At 36.6% G+C, this 20,710-nt stretch overlaps 1 protein-coding gene across 3 annotated transcripts in view; it reads right to left on the bottom strand.

The window, feature by feature from the left end:
• Positions 1–20,710, bottom strand: part of map3k4 (mitogen-activated protein kinase kinase kinase 4) — a 158,576-nt gene that overhangs the window by 62,954 nt on the left and 74,912 nt on the right. For all 3 annotated transcript variants that reach the window (XM_039738901.1, XM_039738903.1, XM_039738904.1), the window contains exon 3: positions 4,445–5,766. In XM_039738901.1, the coding sequence (XP_039594835.1) occupies positions 4,445–5,766 (1,322 nt within the window). The remainder of the gene's footprint in view (positions 1–4,444; positions 5,767–20,710) is intronic.

Below are 20,710 nucleotides of genomic sequence, written 5' to 3'. Positions count from 1 at the left end.
GTGTGTGTGTGTGTGTGTGTGTGAAAGTAGGAGCCAACTCCCACTTTTAACTGAGCCACATTCTTCATATATCTGTGATAGATAAAATTATCATTTTCTATATTGCCAATCATATGTCATATGTCTTAAATCTTTAACAAATCTGTAAACCTGCTTTCAGTGAAAAACATCTGAATTCATTTTCAGTGTTGAATAAAAGGCAATGGATTTTTTACCTATTGTTCTAATAAAACAATAAGTGCCATGGTGAAGCAGTGGGTACTGCTGCCACTTTAAAGATCTAGTATCTTGGCATGGATTCCCTTGCCCTGTTCTTGTCAGTGTGGAGTTTACATGTTCTCTCAATGTCAAAATGTGTTTTTTTTCTGTTTAAGGTTAAATTACAATTCTAAACTGGCCCGGTGTCAGAGTGTGTGTACAGTTATTGGGGCTTTCAATTGACTGACATCCTATTCAGAATGGTTTCCTGCACTGCAGCAAGTGCTGCTGGGTAAGCCCCAAATAAACCACAGCCCAAGTCCCCAATCACCAAATAAACAACCCTAAACTGGATTATGTGTGCTTGAGAATTTTACTTTATACTATGTAATATTTAATAACTGAAAATAAGTAGAACCTTCTGTAACTTTGGAGTAGTTAATAAAAGATATCACTTTTGTAACATTACCACTTGGGCTACTTTGCATGAATTATATTATTTAGTTACTTAAAAACAGGCTTAAGTAAAAATAATTTATACATTTGAACAGATCACAATCCTAGTAAATTTGTATTGCTGTGAACCCATCCTTCTTTACTGACTATGACATAAGAGAAGAGAAAATAATAAGAATAATCCCAACAAAAGCAAAACACACCAAACAAGTTACCTGAAGAAAAGAGGAAAAAACTAAAGCCAATACAATATGTAAAACATATCCCAAATGTGGCAGTGTTAAATATGCTGTATATAACATGCTAAAAGACAGAGATATAAACAGAATTATTTTACAATCAGGGATATAGGGGACTTCAGCATGGTGAATATTTCATATAGTTTTTATTTAACTTAAAGATTTCTGTAACACATATTCATGCAGTTACCTTTTATAGTCTTTAGGCAGCAATGTAGAGATCATGAACAGATTGCAGTATAATCAATAGGAATGTGCCCCAAAGCTCCATTCGTACCTGCTCACAATCTATTACCAACTTACTAGTTTGTGACTACTTAGGTATTAACATATGCCAATGTTTCATTACACATTTTACAAATGTGAGAAGAATTGGAAGTAATAAGAATATGTTGCATGAGTTGTCATCAACTGTTATTTAATTAAATACTGTAGATGCTCAACTATACAATAAATGCTATCTCTGGTCTCTCTGCATATGTAAGGTAAACAAATGTCACCTCTGCAGTCCAAGTGCTGCTTGAACACCTCCAAGAAACCATGCAGTGATTTTTCAAGAGTTGAGCTCACCTGCTTACTCCTGGCTAGGTGCACTTGCAGTATACAGCTGATTTTTAAGTCCAACAAACTTTTTTATATTATGAACATTTATTAATTTCATGGTTGAAATGAAGACAATTTACTCAAATCTGTTTTCAGCTTTAATAAAATCTTCTACTAGCAATACGAAACCCAAATTGAACATTTCAATATTTACAGGAAATACAGTGGGTACGGAAAGTATTCAGACCCCCTTCAATTTTTCACTCTGTTATATTGCATCCATTTGCTAAAATCATTTAATATTTTCCCTCATTAATGTACACACAGCACCCCATATTGACAGACAAAAAAAAGAATTTTTGAAATTGTTGCAGATTTATTAAAAAAGAAAAACTGAAATATCACATGGTCCTAAGTATTCAGACCTTTTGCTCAGTATTTAGTAGAAGCACCCTTTTGAGCTAATTCAGCCATGAGTCTTCTTGGGAAAGATGCAACAAGTTTTTCACACCTGGATTTGGGGATCCTCTGCCATTCCTCCTTGCAGATCCTCTCCAGTTCTGCCAGGTTGGATGGTAAACGTTGGTGGACAGCCATTTTTAGGTCTTTCCAGAGATGCTCAATTGGGTTTAAGTCAGGGCTCTGGCTGGGTCATTCAAGAACAGTCACAGAGTTGTTGTGAAGCCACTCCTTCGTTATTTTAGCTGTGTGCTTAGGGTCATTGTCTTGTTGGAAGGTAAACCTTCGGCCCAGTCTGAGGTCCTTAGCACTGTGGAGAAGGTTTTTGTCCAGGATATCCCTGTACTTGGCCGCATTCATCTTTCCCTTGATTGCAACCAGTCGTCCTGTCCCTGCAGCTGAAAAACACCCCCACAGCATGATGCTGCCACCGCCATGCTTCACTGTGGGGACTGTATTGGACAAGTGATGAGCAGTGCCTGGTTGTCTCCACACATGCCGCTTACAATTAAAGCCAAAAAGTTCTATCTTGGTCTCATCAGACCAAAGAATCTTATTTCTCACCATCTCAGAGTCCTTCAGGTGTCTTTTAGCAAACTCCATGCGGGCTGTCATGTGTCTTGCACTGAGGAGAGGCTTCCGACAGGCCACTCTGCCATAAAGCACTGACTGGTGGAGGGCTGCAGTGATGGTTGACTTTCTACAACTTTCTCCCATCTCCTGACTGCATCTCTGGAGCTCAGCCAAAGTGATCTTTGGGTTCTTCTTTACCTCTCTCACCAAGGCTCTTCTCCCCCAGTAGCTCAGCTTGGCCGGACGGCCAGTTCTAGTCGTCCCAAACGTCTTCCTTTTAAGGATTATGGAGGCCACTGTGTTCTTGGGAACCTTAAGTGCAGCAGAAATTTTTTTGTAACCTTGGCTAGATCTGTGCCTTGCCTCAATTTTGTCTCTGAGCTCTTCAGGCAGTTCCTTTGACCTCACGATTCTCATTTGCTCTGACATGCATTGTGAGCTGTAAGGTCATATAGACAGGTGTATGGCTTTCCTAATCAAGTCCAATCAGTATAATCAAACACAGCTGGACTCAAATGAAGGTGATCTCAAGGATGATCAGAAGAAATGGAAAGCACCTGAGTTAAATATATGAGTGTCACAGCAAAGGGTCTGAATACTTAGGACCATGTGATATTTCAGTTTTTTTATTTTAATAAATCTGCAACAATTTCAAAAATTATTTTTTTTGTCTGTCAATATGGGGTGCTATGTGTACATTAATGAGGAAAAAAATTAATATAAATGATTTTAGCAAATGGCTGCAATATAACAAAGAGTGAAAAATTGAAGGGGGTCTGAATACTTTCCATACTCACTGTATAATTAACAATAAAATAACACTTCTGAATTATAATTTGCAAAAGGTAACATAGCTTTTAGAAAGAGGGCGGTTTTGTGTGAAATCGTAACCAATTACTATATCATGGAATTCTGTAAAGATAACAAATTGTACCACCAAAAATCAAGATATTCCTCCAAAATGTATGAATGGCTAAGGTAAAATTACATCAGGCATGGTACCAAGAAACAACCTTAAAGGAGGTACAGGAGTAACTGGTCACTGCCTGCATACTACAGTTATTTTGTATATTTTGCAAATGTCTGATAGAATACATACAGCAATTTCCCCAAAAAAATGAGGATGGAAAAACCTTGATGACACCAGTCTATCCCAAGTGCTCCACACTCTTTCATCAACATTCATAAAACACCTCCACAACAAGTAGCACTTGCTCACATGTAAAAATCCAAAATACCAAAATATAGGGGAAAAGTTTCAATTCTCTAGGAACAAATTACTCAACAGATCAATTCTTATAAATGAAACTGAAACTGAGTGAGAGTGTTATGGAAATTGCATTATGCGTTACACTGAAGCGATATGCGAATTTATTCACACGTGCAGTTAAACTCACATACTAATGTAAAGCAATTTTTCTTTAATACACTGACCTATGAAACTAACCAAATGCTTTATGCTTAAAGTACTGGAAATTTTAAGTGTGGCCTAGAAGGAAAGGTAATGGACTGAAAACGTAAAGCTGTAGGTTCAATCCTAATGCATGTCTTACCACAATAACAGAAAATTCAAAAGAATGAGAAATTATTTAATAGACTATCTTCTAGCCATATTTTTGGTAAAGTGTAATACTGTACTGTATAACCTGGAAAAAATGTTATTACTTTATTCTCAGACACCACTTATTTATTTTATTTAATATGCAAGTTGAAGGAGTTGCAACATTATATGCATTCATTCATGACACTCCCAAAAAGCAATTATTTGGTGCCCTGTTAAGCCTGATATGGACAGCTATTATTGTAAAGAAAAACAGAAGTTCTTGAAGATTTAATATGTGCTAGAAATGTGAGATCATTCATAATGAAAAACACATTATTCACAAAGGCTAGAAAGGATGCCTCGGGGAAGCAATTTGAGTATGTTTAATGTAAAAACGTTCAGCTGTGTATAAACACAAAAATATAGTTTTTACCTCTTGTTGCTGGTCATTATGTATTAATGCAGAACGTGCTCTTTGTAAAGATCCATCCATTAACTTATGTAGTCGTAAAATAAGCTTCCTGAGACCCATCTGTTTGAGTGCTTTATCCACAAATGGCCGATAAATAGATGTGGAACAATATTTGCTAAACCCAGCCTCAGCAACAAGATCCTGAGCTCCTGAAGATGTAATATCATCCTCTGATATGACCCTCTCGAGCCTGGGTGCTTTGTGATTGTATTCATCATTGTTAGGGGTAATCTCCCCCTCCATGTCCTCTATCAGCTCTTCTTCTTCACTCCCTTCTGTATATGTAGCTGTAGAGTCATTTTCCTCATCTTCCTCCTCCTCATTCCCTTTAGATGGTCGGGGAGAAGGAATCTCAAACACTGGCCAGCCAATATCTGAAAGATTCTTTATACCCAAAACTGTCCCCATAATTCTAAGCTTCTGGTTAAGATCCTTCGTAATGTTCAACCATAAACAGAGTGCCTGCACCCTGCTTTGAAAATCCTTGGCAGCATATTTTTCATAATCCCTTTGAAGGGTCAACAATGATGGGTAAAGTGCTTCTACAGACTCTAGCAGCTCCATAACTCTTTTTACCTGCTCAAAAGACAACCTTTGACGTTGGAGGTGTTCATGATAACTTGTGGGTCTCATAGGACTGATTTGCGAGACCTTTTCATGGTCATTATTTTCATCATCCTCCCCAAGAATATCATCACAACTACCATACTCCTTTTGATTATTCAAGCTCCTGTAGTCAACTTTAAAGTGCAAGACCTCATTAATTATTTCTGGAATGGCCTGCCGAGCCGTATACAAAAACACATCCTGATCTCCAATGGAGCGGCGTGCATGCCAGGCCTGCAGTTCAAGCCATATTACTTCATTGTTCATACCCATAAAGGAGGTATTCTCTATCTGCTCTTTCTCCTTTTTCTTTGAAGAAACTGAGGTAAGTCTCAATAAAAGTCGCAATGTTTCAAAGAATTTCAACCGATCAATTGGGCAATCAGTACGAGATGTCTGCCGTGTAGTCCTAGCTAATGGTACCGGCATAGAGTGAGGATGTTTTGTACTGACACAGCCAAGACTGAGGTAAGGCTTGCGTGGATCCATGTTTTTTGGAAGGGACCCAGTTACAGTGTCTAACATAAAAGAGCCTTCAAATGTTTTTTTGTGATCTCGTTCTGTTGACCGAATATTTGAGCGATGCTTTTTTCCCTGCTTGTAACTATGTTCTTCTGGAATCTCGCCTGGTTTGCCGTTTTCTTTTTGTGGAGTTCTGTTGGAAACACTCATCTTGTCTGAAAAAAACAAACACAGAAAAATATTTATACTTAGTCCTAAAAAACTTTAATCTTAAAATACACAGTATGCAACAACCTATTACTATGAATATCATGTTTAAAATTGTACATGATTTCAGGTTAAAAAAAAAAAAAAGTACACATTCAGGTGCGTTCAGGGACTTAGTTCACCGATTTGAAAGCTGGAGCATTTAAAGGTTTTTTTTAGTTACTCCATCAAAGGTTCCGTTATCACAATTTGTTTATTATTGTAAGAGTGAGTCACAAAAAATAACTGATAACAGAATGGCATTACATGAGTTACTATATTACTTTAAAAACATGGTTTTTAAGAGTACTTTACACTTTGAGATTGTTTTTAATGTAACATACTGTAAATACATTACACTACATTTTTAATATTGCTTTTATATTGCTCACTCTATGCTTACAGGACGATAGTTACATAATTCCTTTCCTCTTACATTTACTTCTAGATATGCAACTTTTTTTTTTTTTAAATTGTTAACTTTTATACTTAACTTACCTCAAGCTACAGAAGAAGCAAAGCGGTGTACCAGCAGTGAGGCTTGTGCACGCACACCTCTTCAAGAATTTAACTAACTTGTTTTGGGGATCCGTTTTGCCGTCAGGGCGGCTGTCGGATGAGTAAAAGAAGAAAATATGCAAAATATAGTGGGTACGGAAAGTATTCAGACCCCCTTCAATTTTTCACTCTTTGTTATATTGCAGCCATTTGCTAAAATCATTTAAATTAATTTTTTCCCTCATTAATGTACACACAGCACCCCATATTGACAGACAATACTTTCCGTACCCACTGTACACAAGCTGAAGTGATCCCTTTCATAATGTAAATTTGAAACAGTGAAGTAATCTGAAATTTAAGCCACTGATGTGAAGCTATGTTCCTTTTACATTTAATGCATTTTCATAATTTGTACTGATCTATTATGCTATCAGAAGCAGCTATTTAATAGGGATGGGGTGGGGAGAGAAATGGACTTATTTACAAATTTGCGATTCTAAAGTATAGTGATTTTGGACCGTTGGGCTAAGTAAAAAAATTGATTTTTAAATGAAAAAAGGTGACATTACAATCAACAAAATGCAACCGTGTACAACAGTTACATATGAGTTGCATGCTACCAGGCATTTACTGTTGACATGATAACAGTATACTGATGTAGCTATTGCCATTAGAAGGATACATTTACTTGCATTGCTACTGTAATAATGTCCATACATGGTTGCTGCGCACGGACACATTTTGCTGGCGGACAACATGCCCTGAAAACACCGCAAAGCAAGAACATGACTGATTAAGGTTGTTGTCAGATTTATGCTGTGCCATCACAATTTAAATCTAAAGCCTGTACTTACTTTGGATTTCACAAAGTAAATAGAAAACTTGAGATGACTACAGCCACATGCAAATTCTTCCAAGTCAAGTATTTTGGTAATACCACTAACAATCATGAGCATCTTGCACTACACCACCCAGACATTAACTCTGACAGTGACAGATATGATGAAGACAGTAGATGCTGTTTGCATTTTATGTGAATGCCCCTAAAAGCCAATAATAAATATAAATCATACTTCAGCATTTATGTTACATCCTTGTCTAATTCCAGATGTTACCTATTCTTATCTACTTCTAGGAGATGTAGCATAGCTTTCATAACGACACAAAGGTTTAGGCAAATGATGCTTTTAATTTTAATGTGACAATAGTGTGATTAATAAAAAAAATAATACAAAAAGGAAATATTGCTTTACAACAGTAATTTACATGTTGTATACAGTTTGAACTTCATCAAACATTCGGAAGCTCATCTAAAACAAAAATTCTTATCTTAAAAAATAGTTTTTGCAATCAAGGCCTATTAGCTATTACGGTTAATTTATTATCAATACATACATACATACATACATACAGTAAGATAAATGCGAATTTCCCCTTGGGATTAATAAAGTATCTATCTATCTATCTATCTATTTATCTAAATATGGCCATATTTTGAGAAAAAAAATATGTTGTCTTTCAGTTTTACATAAATTATAATTACCTTGTTTTCTAGGAACACAAAGCACATGTATTTAACTTCAACTGACATGGTACACATACCAAATTTTACTTTGTTATTATTTATTCGGCAAGAATTAGCTAACATGCAAGAAGTCGTATGTGAAAAAGTACATAAACCCCATGAAACAGTAGCTTGATGAATCATCTTTAAGAGTAATAATGTGAAGTAATAATTTATTTTAAGTATGCGTTTTTCATTTTCTTTCATTATAACATAGGAAGATTAGCTCACTCAGTCTTACAATAATGCTTTAGTTTAAGGTAATTCAGTTATGTACTACATAGCTCTTTAATTTTCTTTATGTGGCATGCATCTGATGAAATACCGGTGTGCTTAGGGTCATTGTCCTGTTACATGATACAATTTTAGCCAATTTTTGGCAGTCATTGGGATGACTTCAAATTTTCATTTAGGAATACTTAAATATGAAGAGGAGTTTATGGTGGACAGAGTGTATGCAAAGTTGAGGGTGGTATGAGGATTTTGTAGTGATACGGTTTGTTTGGTTTTGCCAGACATATAGTGTTGTGCATGATTACCAAACAACTCAACTTTGGTTTCATATATTCAGACAATATTTTTCCAGAAGCCTTGTGTTTACTCTAAATTAAATTCTGCCAATCTAAGCCATATTCTTTCTGTAGTGAAAGGGCGGTTTCCTAACTACACTTCATGAAAGGCATACATTCATGTCCTTTATGTTTATATATACATTCACATGACACTTTTCAAAGTAGCTGAAAGACTGTAATAAACATGAAGTTTATATAATATACGAAGAGATGATCGTGGCAGGAGGCGTAATAATAGAATACATCATTCCATATACATATTTACAAAAATGTATTTTGAGTAATAATTGCCCAATTCCTAAAATTCTGGAAAGAACATACCATGTATGCAAGACAATTCTCGTGACCGACATATAAAGAGAAACACAATACAGCCATGGTGTAATACTCTGTGACTTTCAGTAATGCTAAGACTGATTGGCATTCCTTCATATACTATAGGAGACTTCATTTAAAAGAAGGTGGTTATTATGTCATAACTAGATTATGACATTTTACATGGCCATTTCAAGTACCTTTAAAAAAGTGACAATAATCCACCCATTTTCTGCCCTGCTTAATCAGTTCAGGATCATGACACATACATAGCCCATCCCAGCAGAATCAGCTGAAAAGAAGTAAGCAATCTCGTGCATACATATACCAGACCAATTTTCAGTTGCCAATCAGTCTAACCCATACATCTTTAATGCTTTAGGATCTGATGGGTTTTATAAATATATCAAATTAGATAATGAAGTTTAACATGAATGTTTCATGTAACACGAACATTTACAAAATGAAAATATCAAATGTAATTCTAGTTTAAATTTATTAAAATATTAAATTATATAAAGAATTTTACACAGATATTATGAATAACAAGTTTTCTTTATTCTTTTAGCTAAACATGCCGAGAATTTCCAATTGCTGTACTATGTCTAAGCCTGTTCTATACAGGAAGGAACACACCCTTCAGGAACAGCCTTAGGATCTATAGTGATGCTTACTGATAATATTAAACTATTTTTAAAACTTAACAGAAAACCATTAAAAACCTGACAAACTTTAAGGAGTGATTTCCTTAAAAGCAGGAATGTAGTTCACCATCTCCTCACACACTACCAGAGGAGACAGTCTAATTATATTTGTGCAATACCATAGCAAGTTCAGAATATAAATTCTTACTAAAATTTTCCTTTCTCCCATATGAAACTGTAGAAACATAAGATGCTTGAACCTCAGCACAAATTAATTATACTTAACAATTTACCACAGTAACTCAAATTATACTGTCTTCTTATTCAGTTTAGATTTAATACTGTTGTTAGTTAAATACAAAATACTGAAACAAAAAAGACTATGCCATTTACTTAGTTGCTCTTTGCTGCACTGTTGATTTCACTAACCTTTTTGGCAATTGTGTATGTAAAAGAATTGATTTATACTGTTATATATAGTAAGACTTTCATAAGTAAATCCCAATGCAGTTGTCTTCAATATGCAGTTTTGATATATAGGGTGATCCAGATCCAATTATGCAATTTTCATTACGCTATAACTTAAGTCTATTACATAGAAAATCACACAAAAAATCCTGGACCATCAAGAAGTGTGCAAACTGACGACATCAAGAATCATCTTCGCGCCAAACTGGAATCGTCCCTGCATAAATCAAAGTCATCCAAACGATCTGGATCTGCATAATTAGATCTGGACCACCCTGTACTATGAAATTAGGATTAATTGGCAACATTTAAAGTTATTCAGAAATTATTTGCTCATGGTGGTGAAACACCTTGCTTAAACAGGAAAAATACTCTGTGAAGAAAAACAAAATGTTTTCACTCTACAACAATAAACCTTAAACGTAAAGGACTGAGATAATAACTCAATAATACATGATATATAGTGGCTCTTCTGAAAATAATCAGATCCAGTTTAAACAGTGAACTAGTGAGCAATGTTGACAAGAAGCTTGGCAATTCTTGAGTTCTGATTTTCTTAAGTTAGGCAGGTTTCATTTCAAAATTCTACGCATAACAGTCATAACTGGAACCTACTTGTGTACATATATACCGGCCATAGCCTGCAGCTTGATGGCCGTGTGAGCCAGAGTTGCGTCTCTCATCGTCACGCCTCTCACGTAATTGAGTGCCTGCCCATAAAAGGGCGTCCATCAGCGCAATCCAATAGAAAAATTCTACCGCTAAATATTCGTGGGTTTAGGGCTGTGCTTCTGGAAATGAAGATGACATGGTCAGGGTGGTGTTTGGCACAAGCTCAGCGAAACTGCGAGAGAAACTTTTAAGTGCCAGGTCTTAGCTAACATTAAATAAAGCCGTGGACCTCGCACGAGATAGCACAAGCACAGTTCAGAACCTTTGATGTATGTAATCCGAGCGGCTCACGTGAACTGACTGTGAACGCAGTACACAGACAAAAAGCAAGAGCTCCAAAGAGCGCTGAACAAAAAAGCATTACACAATTGAGAAGGCAGCAAAAGAATATGAAGCAAGTGACGCATATAAGCATATTCATAAGTGCAGCTACTGCGGAAACAAAGCACGCGGTGGAAAAAGTCAATGTCCAGCTAAAGGAAGACAGTGGAAAAAAAAAAACCCGTGCATGCAGTGTGTGATGTCTCAAATAAAGAGGAAGACGAGCTGTTTATTGATGCAGTAAGAAAGGAATCGATGAATGAAACCTGATATCTTTACAATACAACGGTTGACAAACATGGAATGTAGCTTGAAAACAACACATCCTCCAAACACGAACCTTCATGACAGCAATACTCATAACAGTCACAAAACAATTACATTGACAATCATGTTACGTTATTTTGAAAATGTTCCCTTTTCTTTTCATAACTTCTTTAAACACACTACTTCTCCGCTGCAGAGCGCGGGTATTTTGTATATATATATACCCCGATCTACATACTGTCAAATAAATGAACCACACACGGGTGGCGCTTGGCGTCCGAGGCCTCGACATTCCTAGAGGGGGTGTGAGTGTGTGCGCCTGAGTAGGCCCAGAATTAGGGTGAAACGCGTGTTGCATGTACTCTGCATTATTTCACAGTAAAACTATATATATATATATATATACATATATACATATACATATATATATTATATATATATATATATATATTTTATATATATATATATATATATATATATATATAAATATATATAAATATATATGTATATAAATAATATATATATATATATATATATATATATATATATATATATATAAATATATATATATAGATATAAATATATATATATATATATATAAATATATATATATATATATATAAATCTATATATATATATATATATATATATATATATATATATATATATCTATACTAATAAAAGGCAAAGCCCTCACTCACTCACTGACTCACTCTGACTCACTACTCTCACTAATTCTCCAACTTCCCGTGTGGGTGGAAGGCTGAAATTTGGCAGGTTCATTCCTTACAGCTTCCTTACAAAAAGTTGGGCAGGTTTTATATCGAAATTCTGGCGTAATGGTCATAACTGGAAGCAGTTTTTCTCCATTTACTGTAATGGAGATGAGCTTCAACGCCGTGGGGGAGTTTCAGTGTGACATCATCACGCCTCCCACGTAATCACGCAGGCGTGTACATAGAAAACCAGGAAGAGCCTCAAAAAGCGCTTAAGAAAACATGCATTATATAATTGAGAAGGCAGAGAAACAATAAGAAGCGGCGAGTGACATATACAACCATATTCATGAGTTCTGCTACTTGAGGAAACAAAGCCGCGATGTAAACCTACACTTTAAATTAAGTTCATAGACAGGCTGCGGCTGGCGTTTGTAATTTAGTGCCTGCCCATATAAGGATCCGTCAGCGGCAATCCAATAGCAAACTGCCACGGGTAAATATTCACGGGTGAAGGACTGTGCTTATGGAGAGAAGATGAGATGGTCAGGGTGGTGTTTGACACAAACTCAGCGAAACTGCGAGAGAAAAGTTTTAAGTGCCAGGACTAAGGTAACATTAAATACAGCCATGGACATAGCGAGATACGCAGCTTGCACAGCTGGGGAACCTTCGATGCATGTACACCGAAGGCTCACGAACTGGACGCAGTGCACAGATAAAAAGCAACAGTTCCAAAAGGCTGAACAAAACCGAATTACACAATTGAAAAGGCAGCAAAAAAAATATGAAGCTGCCTGATAAGCATATTCATAAATGCAGCTACTGTGAAACAAAGCACCACGGTGGAAAAGTCAATGTCCCGCTAAAGGAGGGCAGTGTAAAAAACCCGTGCATGCAGTGTGTCAGGTCTCAGATAAAGAAGAAGCGAGCTGTTTATTGATGCAGTAAGAAACGAATCGATGAATGAAACCTGTCATCTTTACAGCGATTGACAAACCGGAATGTAACTTGAACACAACACATCCTACAAATACGAACCTGATTGAAAGAAATAATGATAATCAAATCCTTGATGACAGCAACACTCAGTAACACTCACAAACCAAATACTGTATATTGACAGTCATGTTACGTTATTTTTAAAATGTTCCCTTTTCTTTTTCTAGCTTTTTTAACACACTACTTCTCCTGCTATGAACTGCGGGTATATATATATGTATATATATATATCCCGCTCTACATACTCGAATAATGGATACTTTATTAAGCCATCAATGATTGTTTTGGTAAAGCCATACTCAGTGTATTCATTAGATGAGCGGTAAAAAGTAAGAGCGAGGGAGGATGACTCATTGAGGCATGCAGGCTGTAGTCTTGGCGTCAACTCTATCTGAATTAGCGATCACATTTGAAAAATATATCTTTTCAAGTTCTATTTAGTCCATATTTGTCAAACTCAAGGGCAGCGGGCCACATCCGCCCGGCGTGTAATTATATCCGACCCTGAGATCATTTTATATACTGTATTATTGTTATTAAAGTCCGAGTATATGAAGCACTGGTAACACAATAAACTACAGATCCCATAATGCAGCGCTTCAGCTGCCTTGCATCAGGGTAACCTCAATGCAATGCAGAAGATACAGAAACAGCATAATTAAATAAGAATCTGACACTTCAGCGGACGTTTTAACCCGTGCACAATCACAAAGTGATTTCAAGTGAAACTGCTTTTATGGGAGACACAAATGCACCAGTTCACCTTGCCCCACTTTCCCTGTTGCCAAGTACTGTTAAACCAAGTCGTCACTACGGTGTTCCCAAATACGCACTTTGCTGATAAACTGAGCGCACTGCGCACTGAGTTTGCACGGCGCTTTGGTGACTTTCATGAACTAAAACAGCCCGTCTACATGCGGCTCGAACCTTGTGCATGTTTGGTAGCACATATCTGTGTGAGAAGCTCTTCTCAGTGATAAAGACTAACAAAACAGCACACAGGAGACACCTCACTGATGAGCACCTGCAATCCATCCTGAGAATCTCCACAACACAGAACCTCACAGCAAACAGAAACGAACTTGTGGCCAAAAAAAGATGCCAGGCGACCAGCTCTAAAATGACATATGAGCAAAGACAACTGAATGATTTGATTTGTTATTGCTGCGTAAGGCGGGAGTTATCCATTTTAACAAACAGCGTATTGCACTGATAAAAAATAGCTGTGTGTGTATATATGTAGATATGTATGTATATGTATATATATGTTTATATATGTGTATATGTATAGATATGTATATATATATATATATATGTTTATGTGTGTGTGTGTAAATATATATATATATATATATATATATATATGACAACAACACTCATCACTCACAACAGTGACAAAACAATTACATTGACAATCAGGTTACGTTATTTTAAAATGTTTCCTTTTCTTTTCATTGCTTCTTTAACACACTACTTCTCCCAGAAGCTTGGTATTTTAGTATATATATATATATATATATATATATATATATATATATATATATATATATATATATAAATATATATATATATAAAATATAAATATATAAATATATAAATATATATATAAATATATATATATATAATATATATATATATAAATATATAATATATATATATATATATATAAATATATATATATAAATATATATATATATATATATATATATATATAAATATATAAATATATATATATATATATATATATATATATATATATATATATATATATATATATATACACACACACACACACATACACATACATATATATCAGCACTTCCTAATTCATTTTACCCTTGCACCCCCTGTGACAGACGATGCCGACTTCGCACCCCCTTGGTTTGAGAAGAAGTATGAAAAAAATAGGAGGTTAAGTGCATGAAAAACAGATCACCAATTGAAGCTTTTATGAATAGAAGCTACTTTTATGCGCCATCAATAATTGTTTTGGTAAAGCCATGCTCAGTGTATAATCCTCCTTCCATTTTCTAATTCTTTAGCCACTAGCCAGTGATTAAATGAGCGGTAAAAAGTAAGAGCAAGTTTGATGACTTAGTTCTATTTGGATATAAGTAGGTTCTATTTGAGTTGGTAAAGTATCTTTGGTAGGAATGTAAGTTGAATTTAGTCTTTAAATTTCTATGGTGAAGAAAAATTTATGCAATGATGACTAAATTTAACTTACATTCCTACCAAAGATATTTCTGTCGACTAAATAGTTAAAATATAAATAGAACTTATATATATCTATACTAATAAAGGCAAAGCCCTCACTCACTCACTCACTCACTCACTCACTCACTCACTCATCACTAATTCTCCAACTTCCCGTGTGGGTGGAAGGCTGAAATTTGGCAGGTTCATTCCTTACAGCTTCCTTACAAAAGTTGGGCAGGTTTTATATCGAAATTCTACGCGTAATGGTCATAACTGGAAGCTGTTTTCTCCATTTACTGTAATGGAGATGAGCTTGAACGCCGTGGGGGGAGTTTAGTGTGACATCATCACGCCTCCCACGTAATCACGCAGTACATAGAAAACCAGGAAGACCTCAAAAGCGCTGAAGAAAACATGCATTATATAATTGAGAAGGCAGCGAAACAATAAGAAGCGAAAGTGACATATACAACCATATTCATGAGTTCTGCTACTTGGAAACAAAGCACGATGTAAACCTACACTTTAAATTAAGTTCATAGACAGGCTGCCTGGCGTTTGTAATTTAGTGCCTGCCCATATAAGGCCGTCCGTCAGCGGCAATCAATAGCAAACTCCACTAAATATTCACGGGTGAAGGACTGTGCTTATGGAGAGGAAGATGAGATGGTCAGGGTGGTGTTTGACACAAACTCAGCGAAACTGCGAGAGAAAGTTTTAAGTGCCAGGACTAAGGTAACATTAAATACAGCCATGGACATAGCACGAGATGGCACCAGCACAGCTGGGAACCTTCGATGCATGTACACGGCGGCTCCGTGAACTGGCGCAGTGCACAGATAAAAGCAACAGTTCCAAAGAGCTGAACAAAACCGAATTACACAATTGAAAAGGCAGCAAAAATATGAAGCGTCTGATAAGCATATTCATAAATCCAGCTACTGCGGAAACAAAGCACACGGTGGAAAAAGTCAATGTCCGCTAAAGGAAGACAGTGTAAAAAACCGTGCATGCAGTGTGTCAGGTCTCAGATAAAGAAGAAGGCGAGCTGTTTATTGATGCAGTAAGAAGCGAATCGATGAATGAAACCTGTCATCTTTACAGCGATTGACAAACACGGAATGTAACTTGAACACAACACATCCTACAGATACGAACCTGATTGAAAGAAATAATGATAATCAAATCCTTGATGACAGCAACACTCAGTAACACTCACAAAACAAATACTGTATATTGACAGTCATGTTACGTTATTTTTAAAATGTTCCCTTTTCTTTTCTAGCTTTTTAACACACTACTTCTCCTGCGATACGCGGGTATATATATATGTATATATATATATCCCGATCTACATACTCGAATAATGGATACTTTATTAGCCATCAATGATTGTTTTGGTAAAGCCATACTCAGTGTATTCATTAGATGAGCGGTAAAAAGTAAGAGCGAGGGAGGATGACTTATTGAGGCATGCAGGCTGTAGTCGTCAACTCTATCTGAATTGCGCGATCACATTTGAAAAATATATCTTTTCAAGTTCTATTTAGTCCATATGTGTCAAACTCAAGGGCCACGGGCCACATCCGGCCGGCGTGTAATTATATCCGGCCCGAGATCATTTTATATACTGTATTATTGTTATTAAAGCCGGGTATATGAAGCGCTGGTAACACAATAAACTACAGATCCCATAATGCAGCGCTTCAGCTGCCTTGCCTCAACACTTACGCGTTAATCAAGTCTAGCTTATGATGCTGCAAGTTATTGAAGCTAGCTGACACGATGCTGAAGAGAAAAGTTGATTCTGAAAATAGAGCCTTTAAAACCGATGGGAGGCTGAGTATATGTTTACTGAACCCGTGTGTCTCATTTGTGGAGCTAATGTGGCTGTAATTACAGAATTTAATCTAAGACGGCACTATGAGACAAAACATCAGGGTAACCTGAATGCAATGCAGAAGATACAGAAAGCAGAAGAATTAAATAAGAATCTGACACTTCAGCGGACGTTTTACCGTGCACAATCACAAAGTGATTTCAAGTGAAGCTGCTTTTATGGGAGACACAAATGCACCAGTGCACCTTGCCCCACTTTCCCTGTTGCCAAGTAATGTTAAACCAAGTCGTCACTACGGTGTTCCCAAATCGCACTTTGCTGATAAACTGGCGCACTGAGTTTACGCGCTTTGGTGACTTTGAAGAACAAAAAAAGTCCGTCTACATGCGGCTCGAACCTTGTGCATGTTTGGTAGCACATATCTGTGTGAGAAGCTCTTCTCAGTGATAAAGACTAACAAAACAGCACACAGGAGTCGCCTCACTGATGAGCACCTGCAATCCATCCTGAGAATCTCCACAACACAGAACCTCACACCAAACAGAAACGAACCTGTTGCCAAAAAGATGCCAGGCGTCCAGCTCTAAAATGACATATGAGCAAAGACAACTGAATGATTTGATTTGTTATTGCTGAAAGGAACACATTTTATTTATATTTCCAGGTTTTGTTATGCAGCATGTTCATATTTGAATTTGTATAATTTTGACAGGATATATTTTTATGGAGAGCAAAATCTTTTGGGATATTTAAAATCTAAGTTTATTTTTATATAAAATTACATAAGAGTAAAGAAATTTGAATGTTTGTTCTTTTAATGTTTACTTTATTTCTAACTTGTATAATTTAGACAGGATATATTTTTATGGAGAGCAAAATATTATAAGTTGTTTAAGGTTTGAGTTGATTTATTCAGGAATAATATTCCTGTCTGTTTTACCATTCCTACCAAAGATATTTCTGTCGACTAAATAAAAATTCCTTCTATTTAAAATTTAAATAGAACTTGAACAAATCGATAGTTCATAATATCCGCAGACTTGCGTAAGAGCGGAGTTATCCGTTTTAACAAGCAGCGTATTGCACTGATACGAAATAGCTGTGTGTGTATATATGTAGATATGTATGTATATGTATATATATGTTTATATATGTGTGTGTATGTATATATATATATGTATGTATGTGTATATATGTAGATATATATATGTATGTATATATGTAGATATATATATGTGTATATGTATAGATATGTATATATATATATGTTTATGTGTGTGTGTAAATATATATATATATATATATATATATATATGACAACAACACTCATCACTCACAACAGTGACAAAACAATTACATTGACAATCATGTTACGTTATTTTCAAAATGTTTCCTTTTCTTTTCATTGCTTCTTTAACACACTACTTCTCCGCTGCGAAGCGCGGGTATTTTGCTAGTATATATCTATATCTATATATCTATATATCTATATATCTATATATATATATAGTAATCCCTCCTCAATCGCGGGGGTTGCGTTCCAGAACCCCCTGATAGATAAAAATCCATGAAGTAGAAACCATATGTTTCTGTAGTTATTTTTATATATTTTAAGCCCTTATAAACTCTCCCACACTGTTAACATTATTAGAGCCCTCTAGACATTAAATAACACCCTTTAGTCAAAAGTGTAAACTGTGCTCAATGACAAGACAGAGATGACAGTTCTTTCTCACAATTAAAAGAATGCAAATAGATCTTCTCTTCAGGAGCAGAGAATTTTAGAGAGAGAGAGTGAGCTCGCTCGCAAAGAAAAGCAAACAATCAAAAAATCAATACGTGTGCTTTTAAGTTTGCGCAGCATTTTTAGAGGCGTCAGTATCTTCTAAGCAAACAGCCTCTGTGCAAACAGCCCCTCTGCTCACATCTCCTCCGTCAGGCGCAGAGAACGTCAGAGAGAGAGCGAGATTAAAGCAAACCATCAAAAAATCAATAAGTGTGCTTTTGGAAGCATTGCGATAAAGCAGCATTTCTTAGAGGTGTGTCCGTATCCACTTGGCAAACAGCTTCTGTGCAAACAGCACCTCTGCTCACAGCCCCTCCGTCAGGCGCAGAGAATGTCAGAGAGGGTGAGATAGAGTCAGAGACAAGCAAACAATCAAGCTCCGCGCGGGATGCATATCTTATAGCATTGAGGAGTTTTAGTTAATATGTAATACATGCTCTGATTGGGTAGCTTCTAAGCCATCCGCCAATAGCGTCCCTTGTATGAAATCAACAGGGCAAACAAACTGAGGAAGCGTGTAGCATAAATTAAAAGACCCATTGTCTGCAGAAATCCGCGAACCAGTGAAAAATCCGTGATATATATTTAGATGTGCTTACATTTAAAATCTGCGATAGAGTGAAGCCGCGAAAGTCTAAGCACGATATAGCGAGGGATTACTGTACACACACACAATGGAACCTCGGTTCACGAACGTCTCGGTACACGTACAACTCGGTTCACAACCAAAAAGTTCGACAAACTTTTGCCTCGACCACACACTTGGTATACGAATAAGCCAGTTTCCCTTTTGGTTTGTATGCGCTGATGATTTCCGCATGTGTTCTCGGTCAGACGTGCCTGTCTGCCTGCGCATGCGTGCCTATTACTGTATTTAAGCACGTGTTGAGCCGCTCCATGTTCATTGTTCTCAGTCAGACGTGCGTACTTTACCTGTGATATCTTTGCGCTCTATATTTCGTGGGCTTTTGTAGTAAACCATGGCTTCTAAGCAAGTGAAGAGTGGTGAGAAGAAAGTTTTGAAGAAAATTGAAATCGAAGTGAAGAAAGAAATTATTGAAAAGTTTGAGTGTAGCGTTCATGTTACTGATCTTGCCGCCAAGTACAAGAAGTCAAAATCTACGATTTCGACTATTCTAAAGCAGAAAGAATCTATTAAAGCAGCTGATGTTGCAAAAGGCGTTACAGCGTTAACCAGGCAGAGGCCTCAAGTGCTGGAAGAGGTGGAAAAACTGTTGCTAGTGTGGCGGAACGAGAAGCAACTTGCAGGGGATAGCGTAAGTGAGGCGATGTTATGTGAGAAAGCCAGGAAGATTCATGGCGATTTGCTGCAAAACTATCCTTCTACGAGTTCCAGAAGTGAGGAATTTAAAGCCAGTAGAGGATGGTTTGAAAAGTTTCGCAAAAGAAGTGGCATTCATAGTGTGGTAAGGCAGATTTGTTCTAATGTTCCTTTTTTTTCCTGCTGTGCTTAAAACTCATTTTAAAAAAGGTGTTTACAGCGATCGGGCTTTAAGGTTAATAGCGTGATCTCCTGCAATGTTACTTTTTTGGTTGCTTGTGGTTGGTTTTTAAATACACTTTGGATTTGTTCTAATGTTCCTTTTTTTTCCGCTGTGCTTAAAACTCATTTTAAAAAAAGTGTTTACAGCGATCGGACTGTAAGGCTATTAGCGTGAACTCCTGCAATGTTACTTTTTTGGTTGCTTGTGGTTGATTTTTAAATTAAAGTTCGGATTTGTTCAAATGATCCCCTCTGTTCAGAGAGAGTGAGAGAGCGTGCGAGCATAGAGAGCGAGAGAGAGAGAGAGCGAGCGCGTGCTGCCGACAGGGAGGGGGTGTGTGCTACGGAGAGATTAAAGAGCGCAAGCGAGCAAGTGCAGAGAGAGAGAGAGAGCGAGCACGTGCTGCTGACAGGGAGGGGAGGAGGTGGTGTGTGTGTGTGCTACAGAGAGAGAGAGAGCGCGAGCGAGCCTGCTCATTTAGCTGAGCAGGTAGCCTGGGTGTTTTGTGTCAGTGTTATTCAATGTTTTTACATTAGTTTAT

The sequence above is a fragment of the Polypterus senegalus genome, chromosome 16 (assembly GCF_016835505.1).
Source record: "Polypterus senegalus isolate Bchr_013 chromosome 16, ASM1683550v1, whole genome shotgun sequence".
Classification (NCBI taxonomy): Eukaryota; Metazoa; Chordata; class Cladistia; order Polypteriformes; family Polypteridae; genus Polypterus; species Polypterus senegalus.
This window is presented reverse-complemented; position numbering and strand designations above follow the sequence as displayed.